This window comes from Urocampus carinirostris, chromosome 3 (assembly GCF_059441175.1).
Source record: "Urocampus carinirostris isolate Australia breed hairy pipefish chromosome 3, RoL_Ucar_1.0, whole genome shotgun sequence".
NCBI classification, from domain to species: Eukaryota; Metazoa; Chordata; class Actinopteri; order Syngnathiformes; family Syngnathidae; genus Urocampus; species Urocampus carinirostris.
Window position 1 is genome coordinate 24737226 of NC_142351.1, and position 23347 is coordinate 24760572.

A 23347-nucleotide genomic window follows, 5' to 3' on the forward strand; every position below is an offset into this window, starting at 1 on the left:
CAAAGTATAGCAAGTTATAGCACATTTTATGATGGACCTGGCTTTCTCTCATCATCACCCAGCGAAATACGCCATCTAGCGGTTGAAATGATTGACACACTCTTATCAAAAAGTCACTCAACCATTTATACAGTGCAAAAAAAAGGGTGTTTTTATATTTAAAGCCAGCTTGGGTGCTAAACATGTTTGCAATTAAAGAATAATGGTAGGTTGTCATTGTTTTGATGAATTTAGTTACACTTGTACAGTGATCAATTATTCAACGGAGGCATGCATGGATGCAGGATTAATGGTGCATGATGCAAATACATCAAGCACCGGACTCGAACGTCTTGCTGAGAGGGGGAAACGTTACAAGGGAAACAAGGAGTGTTTGACGTCTGCATATTAGATTTATCATTTGCCGCTTATAACCTTGGGATTTCAGGAGGGAATAGGAGAGAGGAGCCCACCCAGCTACAAATAACACTCTCAAATTTAGGCAACCCGTGTCTAAAAATGGCCGCATTATTTCATACTAAACGGTGATTTTGGCTGTGAAGGACAGACATGATTCCCTGCCCTAAGACAGTAAAAGGGGATGAAAAAAGAGGCCTGTTTACTTGCTTTTGAGAGACTGAGACAATGCTATATTTTACCACCTCTGGAGGCTTGTCTAAACCACCTGAGCCCAGCAGAGAAAGCCTTCACATACCCACATCTTGACTTTGTGTTGAGTTTTTGTTACTTTGAGATTTTTCATTGGTTGGATACTATTTTTAGTTTAGCACACTACCGGGTGGTAGTTGTGTCTACCTACAGTGACAACACAGCAGCACAAAATGTTTTGTTTACCTTTACCTGCTGAATGTTTCATAAGAATATTTGAATTCATTAAAATCTAGAACAATGTCTGACATCATTTCATGCTCCAGCAAGGTACACATGAATTAAAATATGAACCCCCTCGGTTCAGAGTATTCCAGGTGAAAAACACCAGTTTGTTGAAGGGATGCCATTTACTAATGTGGAACAAAGGTCTGAGGAGCAAAAGGTCATTGCTTCCTTGATACATATTTAGGACATACTTTGTGGCAATATATGTTTGTTTCGATTAATTATATCTGTATTTTGACCAGCGTCAATGATTGTGATACAGTACATATCAAATGGAAGTAATGTTTTTGCACAGATCCACAGTGTTCCTAGACCTTTTTTTACTTATGATACAACAGCAATATTGCAGCCCATTATATTGTCCAATACAAGAAGGAGTTTTACATCATGTTGTATATGGGTTTAATTTCTACTCCATAAATGCCACAACACAGTTCAAGTTTAGATGATTCTGGTTGAAATTAAAGGGACAACGTGTAATATTTTACCACAAGATGTTGCTTCACTGTGTACTGCAACTGAAAATGAGTGCTACAAAGCACAAGAAAGAAACTACGGAGAAACAAAGCGACTAAACAACACCATTTGTGTTAACATTTTTTACAAGGTTTTTAGTTTTTAAGGTACCCTTAGCACCAAGATGGCGGACAAATATGTCAGCTTTCTCCAAGCTGGCCTCTTGTTATGTAAAATTAATACATATTTTTCAGCCCACGAGTATTAAAAAGTGCACGTTTATATAATAGTTAATGTTTTTTATCAATATCGTTTTTCGTTTCTTATAAAAATGGGGTATTTTTATGACTAGGTGGTGCTAATAATACACACGTTAATTCAAGGTGACTCATTTCCATACTGATATCTAAATATAGCGGGGGGGTTTTTTCAGAAAGGGGATTTATATCATTAAATTCACTATATATACATACATATAAATATATATATATATATATATATATATATATATATATATATATATATATATATATATATATTTATTTATTTATTTATTTATTTATTTATTTTTATATTTATGTTAATACTGCATTGGCGGCACAGGGGCTGGCTGCTTAGCACATCTGCTTCACAGTTCTGAAGCCTCATCCTCAATTTGAAAAAAAAATGTATTCATTTGTAAAGTTTTCATGTTGTCCCTGTCTCCGAGTGGGTCTGATCCTGGCACTCCAGTTTCCTGCAGCAGGTTGATTGGTAAGTCCAAATTGCCTATGTGAACAGTTGTCTGTCTCAGTATGCCTTACAATTGTAAATTAGTCCACGGTGTTCCCTACCTTAGGTCAACTAGGAAAGGCTCCATAACCTTTGCACCCCTTGTGAGAATAAATGGGTGGTGGGTAAAGTAATAAATAGTTACCTTGATGATGTACTGTTTATCAACTCGCAACAGAAAGGCTGATAAGAGTCCATCATTTTTGAAAAGGGCAGAAAAACAACAGGTACTTAAATTGCCACTAAATGTATGAACGAAACTAATGTTTCACAATCAAGCACACAACTAACACAAAATGTGTACTTAAGGGTGGCTCAGGGAAAAATGGTATGTTTAAAATTGATCAGACACTCAAAATAAGGAGATAAGACATCAATGATTATTGACCTTGTAAAAGGAGAAAACTGCTGGTCAAAAAACCCTTACAATGCCAAATTCAATATATGTTCTATAGCCCTTCACCTGAGGCCTTTCTTTTTATGAAATCTCCTAGGTTAACAGCAAAACAGCAACATAATTGTTCAATAGTGAGTATGATGCAAATAGTGCAGAATGTCAAAATAGCAAACTGGCATCCTATGCAAATTCCTTGGCATACATCCTATATTGAAAATGGAATAAACTGATTAAAAGTGAATATGGACTGTTCTTATATTAGCACTAATATGTGTGGTTTGAGATATAGTCTTATGGATTCTTATACAGTTTTGGGATTGATATTAATTCTGTTTTGTGGATATCTGCTTGGAATCAATCTGTGCACACATTTAATTTACGCGACAAATCAAATTGTCTTCACTCGGCATCTCATATCTTCCTGTATTCTTGAAATCTTCAAATTCTATTCAGTGCCAATGTGAGAAAAGCTTGGATGGCCTTCAAAATAAGGATCATACAGCTAGGTTTCCATGGTTATTTTTTGTGTTATTTCTGTTTTCAATCAGGTGAACAATTTTCAGTCAACGTGCGCTCGTGATTTCGCTTCATACAACTGTTCAAAAAGTCTTTCTATGAAGAAGAAATAATTTAGTTTGCCTCCAGATTCAAGACGTTGTTTGAAGGACCTTTTACGATTGAGGGACGGTGAAGCTGAGCTCGCGTGAGAAGATCAAAGCCGGGCATGGCGTCGTTGTGATAGTCCCTACTTTGCGTTTCTCTTGCATGCAGTTCAGCGCCACAAGTTTCCTCTGTAGGAGGGGAACCAGGCCGTTGGCCTGCGGAGATGCATGAACAAGCCAGCTTACAAACATCTCATAACAACTCAGGCAGAAGAAGCCCTCTGAATTAAAGTGTCACTTTTCATTTGCTTTGCTTTCCCTCTTTTTGGCTCTTTGGCTGATTTTTTTTTTCTGTTTTGCTCTCTTTCTTCTCCTCTTGGTCCTTTGCCCACCTCCCCCGACCCAGCTATCTCCATGCCCCACTATTCCGTCACAAGTCTGCACATGACACGGACCCTTTCGCTCGCTTTCCCCACTGTCTTCATCAGAGGGCCGCCCGGGGGCATTCAGGCGGCTCCGTATGCCTGGCGTTTTCCATGCATTCGTATTAGCTCGCCACACTGTCACTACTCGTTGTCGCCTTTCTCTCCCAATCCGTCTTTTTTGAGTTTACTGGTCTCCCAGAAAAGGACTCGGCAAAGAGTGCCACCGTCAGCCAAATTAAAGGTATTCCCAAACATGTATTTTCTTCAATATAGTGTTCCTCCCCACAATTATGTCAATATGCTGCAAAATATTTTACTCGCCGGAAGCCTGAGAAATCAAAGTTGACCAATATGGCTTGTTTACTCCAGAGCTGTGAATTCATTGACGGAACACAACACTTTCTTAATGGTACATCCCATTAACACAACATGTGAGAAAGCTCTGAAACATACCGAAATTGTAGTAAACAGTGATTGCACACCACTTATTTCTGGCTCATTAGGTAGGTGATTTTGGCTTTTTGTTTTTCGCCGCTGATGTCGCTCTGTTTTGTTTCCTTGTTGGCTGCTCACCGTGTCTTGTCTGGCTGGCTATCCCAGCATTAGCACTGGTTTTACCGTGTCCCTTGATGTATTCCCGGTTGTCTTTTTTGCCGCTTTTCGTCGTATCCCTGTCAGCCTGGCCGCTTTGTTTTTTGGTTGGCCTCTGTGGTCTTCAACTGAAGCTGCGGGCGCCTTTTGTTGATCTGTCCTGGTCAGCCCCTGTTGGCGGGTCTATTTTTTGCCAGTTAGCCCCTTGTTGTACTATTACTGCAACTCAACACCGAGGCATTCTCCACAAAAACTACCAAAACTTTGCGTAAGACACTTGTAGCCCCCTTAACTAATAAACATCTAAAACAATATGGTGACTGACTTGCTAAGGTGCTGTTGTTCCTTCAATGACGTCACAGCTTAGGATGACAAAGACAAGACATGCTGTCTTTAAAACGCATTGTTTTGGAGAAACTTGGAATATACCCATGTACCGATGAAACATATAGAGATTTTATACAGCACTCTAAACAATTTGGGAATACTTTTAACAAGTTCAGGCATTCAACTGCTTTGAAATAAAAGAGAAAATATCGCACGCGGGTTACCTTGTAGTAAGAACGGCATTAAGTATAAAAGTTTTGTGTGAGGTTTACACAATTTTTTCCCTGACAGCTGTGCAGCAAGTTTGAGTTCATTCGGTTTAATTAAATTGGCATTTTGTCCACAATTTTTGGAGGAGAGATATAGTTTGGCTGGTCGAGTGCTCTGTCGCACCTCTGTGGTCATTATTGTTATCTCCTTCTAATCTCTAATCTAATCTCCACATTGGGTGTGCAAGGTGTTGCCAGTTTTGAGGGTGACTCACAACAGAAAAAAAAGATGTTTGCTGCTACTCAGCCTTTCCTGCTATATCAAGCGTAAATTGACCAGCCAGTTGTCCTTAATTGGGCACCCAGGGCCACAATATAGTCATTGTACTGTTTGTACAAATAGATACAACGTGATGGGGATGAAGTGGAATGTGGGTATATAGATTATTTTTATTCATGCTATGAGTTTTGGCAGATCAAGTTTGTCCCCTTCATGCCTCTAGGAGAGATTGTATGTGTAGCACTTCCAAGCCGACCAGTCTGGACCAGCAGCAGCAGTAGAAGCTCACTAATATAATTCAAAATACATACGTATACAGTTTTTTTTTAAGAGTGACAATAACAGAATGAGTTTCCAGCATCAGCAGCTAGCTGTAGAACTCTCTGTAGTGTCTCCCTAGAGAGTCTGTTTGCTGTAGCTTCTTATCTCAGTAAGGTCTTCTGAGTTTTATTTATATAGCCAACATTAAATATATGGAAGCAAAGCAACAGAGAGATGAATGATATATATATATATATATATATATATATATATATATATATATATATATATATATATATATATATATATATATATATATATATATAAAACAGCCTCCTTTTTTCACACGTGATGTGATAACATAAGTGCTAACACTAGCAAGTTTATATACACCTTCAAAGTACACCTGACTACAGATATAGTGGCACTGTCTCAAATATGAGGAGACACTCTCCCAAAGCGATATACTCGCATCCAAGGTATAACTAGAAATCAAAATACTGAAATGGGTTGTCAGTTTACCTGAGCATATGTGGTTGTTTTTCTCCAGAAGCAAATGGTAGGGGGATGTGGCTTGTACAGAACAACAACAACAAAAACTCAATCATTTGGGCAAATGTGAGCAAGGAATTTACAGGGAAAGTGTGCTGATTTTTGGCCCTTTTATCTGTAAAATGATTTTGCAATACACAATGCCGAAAGAAAACATTGTGGGAAGGATCTACAATTGGAGAAGTAAATATAATAGTGGTGTCAAGCCAAAATGAATATGGATATGGAGTGTCTCCACCAAGTGTTTGTCTGCACACACTCAAGATCAAACAAGCCGGCCAAAAAAATATGAATGCATTACTGCTTCGACAGGTTGGTGTACACGTTTTATTTTATTTATTTTATTATGTAGTTATTTGTAGGCAGTATTAGGGGGTAGGCACTACTTTTCGCTTTCATTAATCTGGAGGGTAACGTAACTAATGCTTTAATGAATTACCATAAAATTCGAACTATAAGGCACAACTGTTCATAAGCTACACGTAGTACATTTAGAAAGGAAAAAACATTTAACACATACATGAGCCGTACCTGACTATAAGCCGCATGTGCCCACATTAAAAAAACAGATATTTACAATGAAATATCTTTGACAGAAAGAGTTTTAATAATAAAACCCTAACCCCTTACCGTTCCGACGCCCCGCCGGTGGGCCGCATGACTTTCGAAATAATAAATACGTGTCTGAACGATTTCACCAGTCACTGAAATATTTCATGCAACATGTAATTTGAAAGCTAAAAAACTTGGGATTCAGGATTTCAAAATGTACTCATCAGAGAAACATTACAATCAGTCTGAAACAGGAATCTGACTCAAACATGTCTGCTTCGTTGGATGTTGCTTTTTTTAATCCGTTTGTTTTGCCACATTATTTATGTTTGCAAATAAACAGACTCGTAAAATTATTCTCAATATGGAAGTTGGGCTGCATCGTTGCACTAGCAGCAGGGTTGAAAGCTTAGGAAAAAAGTCGCAGCTTATAGTCCAAATTTTATAGTAAACAGTAACTGTGACAAATCAGTTGTTTTCAGTAATGCACACTGGATGTAACGGTTAATGTTTAGACAACAGGCTTGGGCTTATAATGTCTGGATGAGTCCAAGTGTGTCTGCATAAGCATAGCCAAACCAAACCGGACATGCGGGGCATCCGTGTTGCCTGTGACGAACACAGGTAGTGACGGGGTTGTCTCAGCCCGGCATTCCGTCCAGACGTTCCCTCTTCGTGTGTGCCTCCCCTTCCTCCATGGCCTTCCTCACCCTCTGTGACCCACCAACCCCTTTTTCCTGTACTCTTCGTTTGTGTTGGCAAGATTAAGCTGCACTGACAAAGCTGTGTTTACAAATATGCAGGCAGAAAAACAGGCCCAGCGCCTCTGAATAGGAATAGAATACAAATTGCTTTTTTATCTCTCGTAGGGGCAAGGGTGAGAGAAAATGTGTTTGCGATTGTTGCTCCTCCGCCTGTGAAGGATAAAGCATCAATGCTGGTTTTGGGCTCTCTTCTCTCTGTTTTTTGCTCCTTTTTTTCCCCAAGACTCCGACTTTTTCTCCCTGGCAGGATTTTTTTTTTTTTTTCGCCATCTTCTCAGTAATCGTATCGCTTCTTCTTTGCCCCTCAAATGTCTGCCTGTTCTATGCTCCTCTCCCCTCTAGATTTGCCCTACTCCCTTTCCTATCTCCTCATTCCCTTCATAACCAGCCCCTACCCCGTTTCCTCTACCTGCTTCATGTTTCCATACAAACCGTGTCGCTCACTAGCTTTCCCACGTTCCATCCATCATATTCCCGCCGCTTCATCGCGAGGTTCGTTGTGATTTACAGTCCCTCCGCGCTCTGCCTTGCCTGCACTGGATATATTGGAAATTTGAAGTGCCTGTAGATCACAACAGGGGGGTGCAGACGTGACCCTTTGCTAATCAGCCCTAACAGGAGTGTGCGCGTTACAACTTTTGGCGCTCGCGTACAATTACACAGCACAACAAGTCGGCTTACTTTGCGACAGACTCCATTCCTTGAAGTCATCTTTTGCGCCCCACGTGTGTGTTGATTAAAGGTATTCCCAAACAGATATTCTTTTATTCAGGCACAAAACATCTTGTGTTCCTACCCACGATTATACAGATATGTTGGAAAATATTCCATGTGCTGGGGGACTCAAGAAATTCAGCCTAAAGGCTGACCTATCTGGCTTATTTGGTGTATAGCTGTGACGTCATTGAAGGAACACAAAACTTTTCAATCCCATTAACACAACACTCAGGGATTGCATACTGCTTATTTCTCCTTGGATGAATTGGAACTTTGCTTACTTGGACTTTGTCTCCTGTTAGGTAAGAGATTGTGGCTTTTCATTTCTGTTTTTCGCCGTGTGTGTCGTTGTTAGTTATTTTTGTCCTGCGCTCTCCCTGTTACCGAGTGCTTTCTCATTTTGTCTGTTCCTGGCTGGCCCTCGTTCACTGACTACCATGTGTTGTTTGGCTGGTTAGCCTGGCGTTAGCACAGTTTTTCCCCTGTTCATTGGTTTGTTCATGGCTGGCTTCACAATTATTGCGGTAGTCATTGCCATTTTTCGTTGTTGGTTCACTGTGTGTTTTCTTTAAAGGCCAGCCTCGCGTTTTTCCACCAAAGCTGAAGCCGCCATTCTATGATTGGTGCCTGTGAATGTCCTGTTGGCGTTCTCCCTGTTTTATAGATAGCTTTGAGTTAATGCTAAACCTCACTAAAGTTTTAATGTAATACAATATCTACATACTATAAACAGAAGAAATTGCTTCCTGATGGGTTGATTTTCACATTTTAATTCGAATTCACTTTAAAGTCAACACAATTCAAAAAAGGATTCATCGACTTTTCTTGGTGCATTATTAAAAAAGAAGAACCCCTCATTTTTAAAACAATCTCGAAGGTTTGGAGTGATGATTTGACCACATTGCTAACTTGGCACTTCAGGCAGGAGTTTTTCTGAAAAGTGACGTACAAGAATAAAAAAGAAATGTTTGGAAAAGGTCAGCCACTACTAAACTATGTACTACAGTGCTAAACAATGTTACTAACTAAAGTCCACAAGAGAGGTGTTGCCATCAATCAAACAAGACTGAAAATTAAACACACTTTTCTTGCCTTGACCAAATGTTATTTTTACCCAGCTTGAGTTGAATAAACATGTTCTTGTGAGTCCACCATAACTACAATGTATAAATTGTGATTGGGAATGATGTACACTATAAAAACATGCTCTGTGAAGTCAGTATAGAGAGCAATAAATTGTTTTTGAGCCCCAAGTGGAAACAACTTAAAATATTTGTATTAGTATCGATATCCCATTGGCTTTTACCAGCAGAGCCAGTCTCCACCCACTTACACCTGCTGCCATCATGAAAGGCTCAATCTGCTTGAGTGAGTGAACATGGAATTTAATACCCACTACTCTGTATGTAAATAAATCAAGTCTAGAATGTATTTTTTGTATTCCTCTTCACGAATAGGCAAACAAACATTATGGATTGGCTACTTAGAGTAAGTTGTTTACCAGCTAGCTGAAAATGTCAAGTAGCCAGGCCGGCATTCAACCATGTTTCTATACCGACCTAGCCATGCAGAATTGAAGGAGAGATGTTAATTAAAAGAAGTACATGATGTGGTTTGGTGCAATATTCTTGTTTAAAATGTAAACAGACCATAACAGCTTCTTTTATGCTTCGGACAAAACTACTCATACGTGAGAAGCTCATTAGCATGTTTTTAGTTTGAAAAATGACTAATTTCAACTTGCTTTATGACCAATATACTGTTAAGATTTGTCAATATAATAGCGCTCTTACTCGTGGTATTACAGTAAGATGTTTTCCATTGTGTGACGTCATTACGCAGGCACTGTTATGATTACCGATTGCCCTCACCTGTGCCTGCTCGTTTGGTGCCAGCTGTTGCTCGTTGCCTAATTGGTTCCCCTCCTATTTAAACTCAGTACTCCATTCACTCTTTGTCAGTCCGTCAGCGAACCTACGCATACGCAAGGCAAGCACTACTTGACTTGGGCTCCCGTCCGTCCCGTCCTCACCTGTATCCTGCTTGTCTGTCCCTGACTTACCGATCGTTTCCGTCTACTTGACCCGTTCTGTCCATCGACCAAGGTCCAATCTCCCGCTTCGGCTACTTCACCCACTTTTGCCCACCGACCACGCTCCGATCGCCCATCCCGGCAACTCCACTTGTTTCCTCATTCCAACCACGCTCCGATCCCATGACCTCCTTGCTCCTCCTGTCCAACGAGCACCGGATGGCTGTTGTTTGTTTCTCCACACCTGACTTCCTCGATTCGCCAATAAACCTTTGTGTGAAACGTTATGCGTTTGTGTCTACCATCTGTTCCGGTTCTGACACGCATCATATTTTTGTTTCGCTATTGTAGATTGCCATGTTGTATTGGATGGAGCTGTGTTCTTGTTTGCTTTCTGTTGAGAAATAAATATGCTTAAAGGCTGAACCACAATGTCCTGCTTATCTTCTCACGCATAAGGAAACTGCACACTCTGACATATCCTTAACATATACCCAAAACATACGTTCACAGCCAGTCATATAATTAATGTGTGTACATTTTTGATATTTCCTTTCAAATGTATCATCTGTAGTATCAGCAGATTACCAGGGCCAGCATTAATTGTGATTGAGATTCAAAATGTATTTGTAAGTTCATTTCTAAACATTTCATTTCTTGGATAGACAGGTAACTGTAGATCACACCAGCTTAAAGTAGTATTATAAAGTACTGCAAATATTGATGACATGTGCTCAAGAAAGTAAATCACAAAGCGGTTATAGTCTATGAGCCTCTGCTAAGCTTCACAGCTCTCTCAGCAACACTTTTGACTTTTGTGCTCCCACCAGAAGTGGTTGACGCTTTATGATGATCCGCTTTTGCAAACCGTCATGAATGTGTCGACTGCGGGTCAAGGCGGGCCCTCTTTCGACTCATAAATTTTATAAAGCAATGTGATGCAGTCACTTGTCCAGCAATTTCAAAGTTCCCTTTTATTAACGTTTTCATTTAAGACCAGCAGCCTTTACCAAACTTGTTTTAGCCTTGCGATTATTTCAAAGTCCCCTTAAACTTGGTGCACCTTTTCGAAGTTTGGCAAGCCCAAAAACATTTGAAATACAAAGCACAGATATTGTCAATACAAACGCTGCCCTACTTACGAACGACATAGGTTCCGGACGATCGTTCATAAGTTTTATTTGTTCGTAAGTTGCTTCAGTGCTATATTTTGTATGTTTAAGGTTTACATAAGTATGTTTAAGGCTTGTATGAGTAACCTGCATTGTTTTGTATCAAAAAATAAAAATTTCATAAAATGATATGCTCTATAAAGATAAATAAAGTGAAGTTTAACTTACTTGTGGAAGTGAGTTAGGCTACTTCCTCCTCCTTGGTAGAATGTGGGCGAATAAAAGTGATCCAACCATTTTATCAACCACATCAATCTTTCTTATTCCACTTTCATTTCAAAAGAAACAGCTCACCTCTTCTTTACACTTAACACCAACCATATTGAATGGAAGCCGGAGATATTAAACAATAAAAACGTTCAAGTTCTAAGCACGCTAGAGATACAATACAGTAAGTTAGTTTAGTTAGTAAGTTAGTAAGTAAGTTTACACACAAACTTGGAAGTAGAAGCCGGAATTCTTCTTCCGGGTGGATGCTGGGTGACCTCTCACAGCGCCACCACACGCCGTTAGCAGCGGAAATACTCTCTACAGTAATGTCCTGTACTCGGAAAAAGGTGCACACAATACAATACCCAGGACCCAAAAACTGAAGTGGATATGCTGACTGATTACGCAGGCTTTATAGTCTTGGGGTATCTTGTTTCAGACTGATTGTGATGTTTCTTTGATGGGTATATTTTGAAATGGTCATTATATCCTTACGGTACTTCAATAAAGAATTAATTACCTTAACTTCCAGATTACTGACAGCGAAAAAGTAATGCGTTACTCTAAAAGTAACTAGGTACAAATGGCCGCATCTACTCGCGTTGAAGCATACCCCCTTAAACTGCTTACAAATAGCCACATAATACAATAAATAATAGAAAATGTGGACACAAACCTATCAAAGCGATAATGCATTCATATTTCTTTGGCTGGCTTGTTCGTGCGTGCAAACAAGCAGACTTTCCATATCCATATCCATTTTGGCTTTAGACCAATTGAAGATTTACTTCTCCAATTCTTGGTCAAGCCCAAGACATTTTCTCCAGGCATTGTTTATTACAAAATAATTTTACAAAACAAAAAGGTCAAGAATCAGCACACTTATCCTGTAAATACCTTTTTCACGTTTGCCCACTTGATTGAAAAAAATAAAGAATATATTAGTAACTGAGAAATTAGCTGACTGAGGCTGCGATCATGACTTTAGGCCAGGAGATGGCAACACAGAGTAGCGACAATTCAAATTGCGCACACCACCTTTAAATTATTGTAAAGTAAGAAAAAAAAATCAAATTCCTTATCAGCTAATGTGATAAGATGTATGGATGTACGAAATATTTTATTCTGTGTTGAAGGAAAGCAAAGACCTTAACTTTCCAACAACGTTGCTTTTGAGATATGTTTTAAAAACCCCAATACTCATTGAAATGCATTCTAAGTCCAAAAAGGACTATAAGTACCCCTCAATAAATCCGGTAAAATGTTTTTTTTACTTGCTACATTTGCATTTTTTGTCCGTACCATGTGTTTTCTTCTCGTGACTACGTGGCTGTGTACAGTAAAATATGCAGTTTGACATGTCGGTACTCTGCCCCTACCCCCAAGCATCCCATTAGTGAAGCCCAGCCCCTGTCTGTCTGCCTTAACCTTGGCCGGTGGGTTGGAGGAGAGGGAGTGTAATTCTAACCTTAAAAAGCTGCTGATTAAAGCTAGTTTGGTGGAATTCAATTCCACTTAATGCCTTTGGCCGTGTGCCCGGCCGGGTGGGTAGCATTAGCATCCACAGACACAATGTATTTCGTCAGACAGAGGTGCGCGAGCATGTGCACGCGTTTGCCTTGGCACGTGGCAAAAGACCGCTAAAAGCCCCTCGATTATTTTCTCTTCTTCTAGCTTCTCTCATCATTTTTGCCGTGCCCCGTTACTAAACCCCATGCCATCATTTCCCTTGGCAAAAATAATTCCTCCGATGTCAGGAGGATTCTTTGACACCAGCATGTTGTTAGGTTCTGAGTTGCTCTCCAGCATTACGTCATCCCTTTTATTGTTTCCACTTGAACTTGATGTATAGCTGTGTTTACCCGCTCAGTATTGATAATTAATTTTCCTCTTTGAGGCCAGTTTATTTAGTGTTTGTTTATTTTACAATGAGTACGCTATTTTGAGAGCCGGTCAACTCCGTTACACATAAGTATTTCCCAGAGAATGATCTGTTTTGCTTTGGTAGAGAGTATATATTTCTGTTTATTTTTTCCCCTATTGTACATTGTGTATAACCGGCCAATTTATTTTGGAGAATGCCTTTTTTATTGATTAAGGTGCTGCAATTTGTCCAAGAGATGGATCCCTGCCTACATGCTTTGATGCATTACCACAAGCAAATTTCTGTTTCTATACTGTAGCTTGCATACACATGCAAAGTTGTGTTGAACTCCCACAAAAACAGGAATAATCACAATAATTACACATTGAAAGAACAGAAATTTTAATAACCTCATAATCACGAATATGTGGCTGCTCTGTATAAACTCCTGCATCTAAAACACAATTCAAACTACAGTACTGTATTATATATATTAGAAAGATTCTGGGGACAGTGTCACCCTCTGGTGGTGGGATTGGGCACCTTTTTTGATTCAAGAGCCATGAAAGCAAAATATTTTGTTTTATTTTTCAATTCTATTTTTTTAAGCCACACCATATATTTCAAGACAAAATTCAACAAAACCGTCAAACCGAATCTCATGACAAAGGCTAATTGTTCAGCACGTTTTATTTCAATGTGTGACATTTGCTAATTGATAAATATTATGAAATAATACTAATGCCAGAGCCTGTGTCCCATATCAACAAATAAACCGCTTAAAATATGTCTCTAAACATGAGTGAGGATAATTTCTAACGCCATTTTTGTTCTAAATAACGGCAAAAGCAACGCGCAAGCAGATTTCTTTTGTAAAAATGTCTAAAAATACTGCAAACGAGAAGGATACAGATGTATTTCCCTTCGGCGAAGAGGGCGCTATCTGGGAAGCGGTCTGGGGGGCGTGCTATGTGTGCAGAGATCCACCCATCTCTACCGCTCACCCAATTAAACTGCTCTAGGCACTTGAGCTGGCGTTTTTGGGTTTCTAAAGTTTGTTCCGTGGGTATCATAAAGTGTTTTGACAATGAGCATACATTGTTCAACGAGCTTCCAAATATAGGATTACACAAACAGGATTCCATAGAGACTTATAACCAAAACATGGTCTGTTGGTGTGACACCGTAACTGGAAACTGTAGTTAAAAAGTTGCCCAATATACCCTGGACAGAACCAAGTACTTAATGTGTTGCTCTGGTTTGCATATACGACAGTGGGAATGATAAAAAAACCTCTTGACATGGCCCCATTTTTTATTTTTGAGCCAAATACACTCATAAGAGACATACCTTTCTAGAGAGCCATACAATCCCGACCTCTGCTCTAGTGCCTCACTGAATAGTTTGGCTTATTACAAAGGCAGATTTGAGATGGAGAGCTCAACACTTTCAATTGAAAATGAGAACATCCAACCAACTGGAAGTAGTGCTTTTCAGTCGTAACTTATCTAATCACTTTTGGATGGCACTGGGAATAGTTGCCTGATCAATATTCATCATGATGCTGTCAGTGCAGGGGGTAGCTTGGACCTTGCATAGTCCATGAATCTCTACTGAGTATGGATTTGGTGGTCCTGCATGAGCACTGTTTACGGCGCTTTGCTCAGAGCTGACTATCAGACTCTAAGCTTTCATGTTTGTGGACATTTGTAAAACGAAATATTTGAGGTATATTTGCATCTGTAGAACAGAATTGATTGTTACGTGACTTAGTTTAAAAGTTAGCTACCATCAGCTACAAAATCAAAATTCGCCAAGAATCAAAATTTGGTCCTTACACTAACAAAAATTACTAGTTTTGATTTAAAACCATAGATATGTGCTCCTTTTTAGGAAATCACAAGTTGACCTTGGGAAATTTGGAGAAGGGTGCACAAAAGTGCCATTGGAACAAAGTGATTCAGTATTGTGTCATCTCATCATCTCTGAAAGATGGGAGATTTTGAATGTCATCATCAGATGTCATCCAAATGGATTCAATTTTCAGGTCTTCTGCTCATTTTTGAATGGTAATAGTCAATCGCACATACAGTTTATGAATTTGCAGATGTCCATTTGCAAATTACTTGATCCCGGTTACCATACAAGTATAAAATGCACAAAATAATCTGCATCCTCCTCTGCTTAATAGTAACTGGTTGCAGTTTTTAGTATCATGTTGTGTTATGTATCATTTATTTAATTGCTCTCTTTTGTACTCTGTCTCGACTGTAAAATGGATATACCCTACTGGGACCAATTAAGTATTCTGCATTAGAATCACAATTGGACTTGTGTCTTCGAGGCAGACTTTGTACTGCTGCCACACAGGTGCCCGTCACCTGCCAGACATGATGGATGGAGGCAAGTGTGGTGTTGTCATGGCAACAGACAGACCAGGGTCAGCCGATGAGTCCAAAGGGAGGACAGGTAGGTGCTGGCGCCCCGCCTTTGAGAAGGCTTTATTACGGGCAAACAGTTTATCACCGAGCTGTCTCACGTGCTTGCCCTCAGCGAACAGTGGGCTTGATGAAGTCTTGTCCGCACAAGTGTAACGGAGGAAGAGGTAAGAAACGGAAGGGTACCGTATCCTGTTTTTGGAGTAAGCCAGCGTTGAAGTTTGGCCGCTTGCTGGAGTGACAATTCCAATTGAATTTACTTTGTTGTTGTTTTTGTCCCTGCTGTCTACAGTGACAGCGCTTGAATATACAATATCATAGACAAGCTTCATCTTATCTACAACGTTGTGTAGTGTCCTATTGTGTTTCATGCACAGCACCAGAACAAACAAATCTTCTGACGGGTGCAAAGGGCCTTTAAATTTTCCACTGACATGCTCGTGCTTAATTGCTTTTCCTGTGATTTGCTGTCATCTGTCACATCCTAAAGACAGCAAATAATAATTTCGACTGCCATCACTTTGTCGCACAGGTGCTCACTTGCAGAGAGTGGAAAGACTGGCAAATAATATTCGTCTTGAATCACTGATAAGCACTCCAGTTTGATGGTTTCTGCGTGTAGGCGAGCTAAAAAAAAATAGAAGTGTCATGGTCTGTTTTGATTGTCTGTTCAATTGTACACAAAGGCGTGCGTGTGTCTGAACATGGGCGAATGCTTCTAAATGCGTGGGTGCCGTTTTGTTAGAACTTGTTGCCAAATTCTACTAGTGTGGATGCGTGGGTTGGAAGAAGTGTGGCCAGAGGCGAAAGGTGCACCGGCTTATGTGTGCATGCAAATGTGTTTCCTACTGGCTGCATATCGTCACCAGCAGGTGCAACAGTTGTGTTGTGTTTTAAGCCGCTTCTTCTTCCTTCATGTTTCTTTATTGAGTAAACAGGCTAAAAAGACAGCAGCCTGGGTGCTAATTTATTCCTTCCCCAGTCGAGTCATAGAAGCGCGTTGCCCCGGCCTCCATCAATTGTGAGAAGTGTGCCACAACCTTGTCCAACTATGCGCATGCTCGCTGCAGCCCGCTCTCAGTGGACCAAGTGCTCTGGGCAAGAACAGTATCAGCCGAGATGTATCAATGAAAAATCATTATTCACAACTCCAAAGGAACAATTTGGCTGCTTATAATTCAGATTCAGATTCAGATTCAGATCTACTTTATTGTCATTCTAGTACACGTGTATACAGAACGAAATGTCGATACATCTGACCCGCCCAGTTTCCTTGAATGTACAGATATAAATAAAAGTTGTATTGTATTATGGCTACGTATAGTATTTTACCATAGTGCCGATAGTGCAAGAGGAGTAGCTAACCAGATGTGCAAAATGGGCAGTCAGGTTAACAAGTCAGGTAAACAGTAACATTAACACTGTAACAATAACGCTGTAGGTACAATAGTGCAGAGAGCAAATGTGCAAGGAGTGGCAAGCTATAAAGAACTGCCAGTAGTGCAAAAAGTCAGATTAGCAGCCGTTTAGATTTAGGTTAACTATATGTTAGATTGACCATTTAACAGTCTAATGGCCAGGGGGACTAGACTACTGCGGAACCTGGTGGTCCTGCACCACACACTATAAATCCTTCTCACGAAAACATTTGATTGATTGATTGAGTGAGTGAGTGAGTGAGTGAGTGAGTGAGTGAGTGAGTGAGTGAGTGAGTGAGTGAGTGAGTGAGTGAGTGAGTGAGTGAGTGAGTGAGTGAGTGAGTGAGTAAGCAAATAATGGATTGATTGTAAAAACATATCTGCTCAGAAAAATACACTAAAATATTTTTGTGATGATCCAAGTCAAGTCCAAAATGTCTGAAAGGACTGCACAGGATTACAATTACATAATTACCTGATCTTAAACCAACATGCGGGGAAGGAATAACTCAAAACCTCAGCGCGAGTAAAAAGAGAAACCTTGAGAAGGAACCTCACAAGTGGTAATCCCCTTTCAGGATGACCAGGGTGAATTAGATTTAGCATTTTATATTTCACATATCCAAGCAAACACCGGATAATGTTTTTTTGTTGTTGTTTTTTGTTTTTTAATCTAATTAACTCAAGGCACTGCTAGACAGGCTTACAGTTCTGTCTCCCTCCAGTGGTCATTGTTGTTTTTTGTGATTGGTTTGATGATGGAGAAGTGTTCTGCCAAACTGTTTCCATGCATATGACATACCAGTCAACTTAAACGATTTCGCCTTATTTCATAAATTTTCATAAATGATCATTTAAAATTTTGTAAGCTGAATAAAAATTGTTGTGTGGGGTTTTTGTTTTTTTAATCATGAGTTTCCTTAGACCGATCTCATCTTAAATTATTCGGCTTAAATCTGGACTGTCTCGAAAACTAGTAGACCAGACCACAACATGATTTTAGACTACAAATATTGTTGTGGTACACTAAAAAATGTTAACTCCAATTAAGCATTTGTCTGGTTGATCAAATAAACTTGTTTACAGAAATTATCTTTGTTTATATTCTTCAAAGTCTGTCTTGCTCTGAGTAAATAGATGCCATGTTGTGTTTTGAAGGTTTATTATTACTTAATAATGGGAATTGCAATAATCTTTAAGAGGAGCAATTTGTTGAGGTTGGCAGGTATTATATGAATGAATAGGAATGCTAAAACTAGGATTTATGAATTGGGGAATTACATGCTTCAAGCTTTGTTGGAGATATTTCATCTAAACAACAAAGTGTGCAACCAAACAATGGATCTGAGAGTTCTGTGTGGATAAACTCAAAGAGCTTGGACAGGCCTTTAACTGATTGAAGACCTTTATGATAAATCAGAGCATTGTGGGAAAAACAGTCCTTCCTGTCCTACATCAATGTGTGAGCTTGCAAATGCGTTTCTGGAAGAATGGTCTCAATGTCCAATAAACAGAATCCCACCCTGCCAAAAACAAACAAGATTCATGTCCCATTGGTAGATATTTTTGCTCATTGTATCGATGTTCAAGTTACCTTACTTTATATACCTACTCTAAAGTACTGTATGAGAACCACAATATGTTTGGCAATTCAGGCTAGGTTCACAATGCAAAATGTAATGCTCAATTCCGATTTTGCGCCGGAGGCAGAACATGTACAATTGTATCATTTCAAGAATAAGATTAGGAAGAAAGAGAGCGTCTGCTCAGAGAGACGTTTAGGTGCAGAGTTGATGGCCATATCACATGAATGCGTCTTGACCATTCACACAGCAGTCACATTTTCATACCTGTCAAACTCCCCGGCTCCATGCCCTGACAAACTGTCGTATTTCCCCTTACAAAATACAAAAAAACTTTACACCATATTTTTTTTTCAAACGTGTTGTAGTTTAACATGTTATATTGTAAATGTGTTCCGTTATATCATTCTGTACATATTCCTAATCATAAAATAAAATAAAATAAAAACAATTAACAACTCAGGAACAATTGTTATCAGCGTAACTAAAACATCCATTAATAACACTTTAAATTTAAATTTGTAAATAAAGATATTTTTGGAGGAAAAAATTAGTTGGCATTGAGATTGCAGGTTCGATTCCCGGCTCCTCCGTGTTATATGTCAAAGTGTCCTTGGGCAAGACACTGAATCCCTAATGCCCCCAATAATCAGGTCGGCACCATGCATGGCTGCATGGCCGCTATTGGTGCGTGAGTGTGTGTGTGAATGGTTAAATGTGAAGCACATTGTAAAGCGCTTTGGGAGGTCTTCATTGACTTGAAAAGCGCTAAATAAATTCAGACCATTTACCATTTAAACCAAACCACAATATCAACCATTGATGCTTGTATTTTAATTTGCATACAGACTATACAGGGACATAAAATACAAACCTTTGCAGCCTTGTGACTGGGAAACATTTTTTTCATAAGCCAACTGTTGGAGGTATGTTGTGCTCTGCGATGAAATGGCAAAACATCACTTCTGCAGCTGTTGAGGAGTCTTCCGGTGTAGTGCCTAATTTCGACTCCCCTGCAAAATCCTCCACCCTCGCGTGAACGCGCATTCTGCTGCGCTTCAGACAATAGTGATCGTATTCGATATAATAAGCTGAATAAAACAATAAAGCTATTGTCGGAAGCGCAGCAGAATGCTCACGCGAGGGGGGAGGATTTTGCAGGGGAGTCGAAATTAGGCACTACAGCGGCAGACGCATGCACACAGTAGGATGAAACGCTCACTTCGTTTGCAACAAAAAAAACGAGATGGAGGCTACCACGACGAACTCGTTTGACTTGATTTGCCGTTTCGTGATAGTCGGTGTATACCGGATGATACCCATAATTGACAAATTTGCGTTTTTCCGCACAGATTTTCTTGTAAGTCGTACACGTCCTAAAATGCATAATAAACGTACTTTGTACGGCAAAAACGTACAGGTTGACGGGTAAGCTTTACATAAGATCAGATATGTATAAGATTTAAGACAACGCATGAAAGTGGCCTGCTTCTGGTGTGAAAAAATCGGATGTGTGCCATTTAGACGGACTTTAACAGATATGTTTCAGATTGTTTTTCCTGCGGTGTGAACCTAGCCTTAGTGGTCCCATCATCGGCTATTAATATGTGTTACACAAAACAAAACGTATTCGAAACTTTGACGAAACATGTCGAACGATTTTGCTGGACCACATCTGATGGCCTCCTCAGCAGTTTCTATACATTTCAAAATTTCAGAATCCATATGAAACAATACAATATATTGTAATATGAAAAGTCCACAGGTGCGGCAACGACTCTAATATTTACAATCCTATCTAATATTCATAGCAGACATATCCACGCTATAATTAGATGTAATTGTGTGAATTGATGTGACAATAGGATAGTTATACTGTGGGTGTGGGAGGACGTGTTTGCAGTTTCCCAGCCTGATGTAATGGATGGTAGCACTATAGGAGTGGGAAGAGCCTCACATCCTATTTAGGAGAGTTTAAATGGATAAGAGAAGAGGTAAAAAGTAAGACCAATGGTATTTTTTCTTCACACCATTGAATAGTTATTTAAAAGGAATTCCAAAAGTAACAAGAGAAGAAATTGTAGAAAAGGTATCCCCATGATTGTACAAATGTGAAGCATATTCGTTGTGGAGGTTTTTCGTGTGCTTTCGGACAAGTCGATGCGGTTATGCTACTCCAAAATAATTAATAAGTTGGTTGGGTTTGATTTTGCCAAACAACCTGTTTTTTCTTCTGTTCTTTATTTAAAATTTCCATTTGATGAGACATCAGTAGCAGTGGCTATTTATCAGATGTTATAAGAAAGCTTTTTTTTCCCAACATCTGCAGCTACCAAGACACCATCTAACTCATTCTTTCTACTTCCTTTTGCTGCTTAGACTCAGTGTGCCCGGAAAACCTGCCTGTGCTCATGTAGTAACGAGTGTGGTTTAATGAGTCTCAGTCTCAGTGTGGTGTCACGACTAATTTGTGTGGGCAGTGCGCACATACATCAGTGAGAGAGTAGGGCTGCAGTTAAAATGTGCTTGCAAGATTTGGTTGCAGTCTAGCTTTTCGGATCCAACTCCAACCATTTCACGAGACACGAGTCAGCCATGACTGTTGTATAGGTAGCAAGGCTTTTTTGTATATTACCGTACTTCTGAAGTCAACGGATGATACTGTTGGTGTGTGCTACAATACAGCCACAATACAGCTTTTTCTATCTGTATGTTGGTCCCCTCTAGATAATCCGAGGTCCAATGCATTATAAGCAAATTTACATTGGATCTGCCCACGAACACCGGGGCCTTTCCAGGAAATTAAGCTATATTGTCAACGCCTGATCAATTATTGTTTTCTTCCCCTCTGAAGCACATACAAGCATAATGTGTCAAATACTTAAAGTACTTTTATAAGCCTTGTTTCTTCCTTAGCTTCCTTCTATGTATATTGGTAATAGATTTATCCAAGTAAGGTCAGCTCTTCAAAAGAATGACTTGGAGCTGTTTTTGTGAACCAGTGTGACTCTACACACAAGAATACACTGAGACTTTGTCTGATGTGCCACATGAAATTGGTCAATTTAATTGATGAGACACGGATAAACAATTATTCACTAAAAGCTTACTGACTCAAGTATTTGTGTTGTGTTCCGGTGATTCAGGAATGCTACTGTGATACTTTTCCATATCAGTAATCGACAGCATCATTATTTTCATTAGTATCTGCTCAGGGGGTAGCTATTAGAGTCAAAAATGTTGTTGCCATGACTTTTGAGCTTAAAACTAGAAACTTTTTATCATTTTTCAGTAAAAAGAAAAACATTGCATTCCAAAGAAGCTGTCACAGTACCAAGGCCTTACTTGGATAGGAAATATTTTGGTCATTTTAAATTCCACCCGCATTATGGTTGTAATTGAGCATTTAGAAGTAATCTTCTGACTTCCCAAGGTTTTATTTCAATTAAATAACACAAAGTTGACTTGAAATTGCATGCTTAAATTGTCACTTCGTAGTTAAGCTCCTTTCAAAAATATTGTTAGTGAAGATCTGCCATTGATTTTTATTTTAGTGTCACAAAAAATGGTCAGGCTAGCCATTCCACTGGGCCACTTGGGAACCATGGCCAAGAGTCTGCCTGAGAAAAATGAAGCATGTCAATGTTTGGGAGGAGGATAACGCATTTTTTTTTCTCCGGCTTCTGTCTGTGTTTGCTTCTGTTGCCGGCTGTTAGTCGCTGGTGAAAAATGTCTCTTGGCCCCTCTGCCAGATACCGGAAAGTGTTATCAACACGGCCTAACTCACTCGAAAGTAATGAGCCCCCAGGCACAGTATTATCTGTTTACGATAAGGATATTAATAACACTGTAGTTTAGTTATGTGCTTTGGTTGTCCCATGAGGTGACGACGTAAGGAGGGCCTTAATCATTCTGCCAGAGGTTCTCTCCGAGTCATGGTAGGACAGTGTGGAGTTGATCTCAAGTTAACCTCATTTTAGTCCCTCCTTGTGTGTTACAATATCTTGACCAGCTTCCTTCAAGTGTGGTCACCCTGTTGATTCCCCAACCTGCCCTCCTGACACTTACTTATCTGTCCTTTCAGTGTCTGTATGGCTGCTATGTGCACTCGTCCATCATCCCCACCTTTCACCGCAGGTGCTACTGGCTCCTTCAGGTAAGCGCTCATTTTTTCTTGTAACCATTTTTAAACTGAGTTGAATCCCATGGAAAGATTGACTATCCAAAATCAGCATTCCGTTTGTCAGCAAGACAGTGTTTTACTTACACCATTCACAAAACTTCTCAGTCATTTTCTTCTCTGATATCATTGCACAACATGTCGCAGAGTGTGGGGGGTGCTAAAAGCTTTCTATCATCCCTGTCCAACTTTGTTTTAGAAATATGATGGACGATGGTTCTCTGCTACAGAGTTTGCTTACAGGAGGTCATTAAGGAAGGCTTTGCAGGCTGTGTGTCCATCTCATTTCTCCTCTGACGAAATATCACTCTATTAGCTCTTCCAGCACATTGTTTGGATATATCTTTGTACTTCAGTGTGTTGCATATATTAGTGGAAGAAATATTGACCCTTTGCAGGTGACATCACATTGCATTCCCCAAAAGTATGAGCACCATGACGGGCGACAAAAGCACCTGAGCGGACAGCAGTTAAATAAGCGTTTGAGTTAAAACAAACCACAAGCAAATTTATGTTACGTAGGTACGAGCCATGTTGAAGACACTCAATGAAGCTATCAATAAGTTAGCTATTGCTTCTGTAGCTTAGTGCGCCTGACGTCTGCTGTGGATAAACCAAAAATGATAAACAATTTTAGCAGCTTTCGGTTACAGTCAATTTGAGATTTGAT

General features: G+C 39.6%; 1 protein-coding gene across 5 annotated transcripts in view; it reads left to right on the top strand.

Moving 5' to 3' along the window:
- The window catches only part of camta1a (calmodulin binding transcription activator 1a), a 517270-nt gene that overhangs the window by 381725 nt on the left and 112198 nt on the right, over positions 1 to 23347 (top strand). For all 5 annotated transcript variants that reach the window (XM_088331228.1, XM_088331227.1, XM_088331229.1 and 2 more), the window contains exon 6: positions 22582 to 22653. In XM_088331228.1, coding sequence (XP_088187354.1) covers positions 22582 to 22653 — 72 coding nt within the window. The remainder of the gene's footprint in view (positions 1 to 22581; positions 22654 to 23347) is intronic.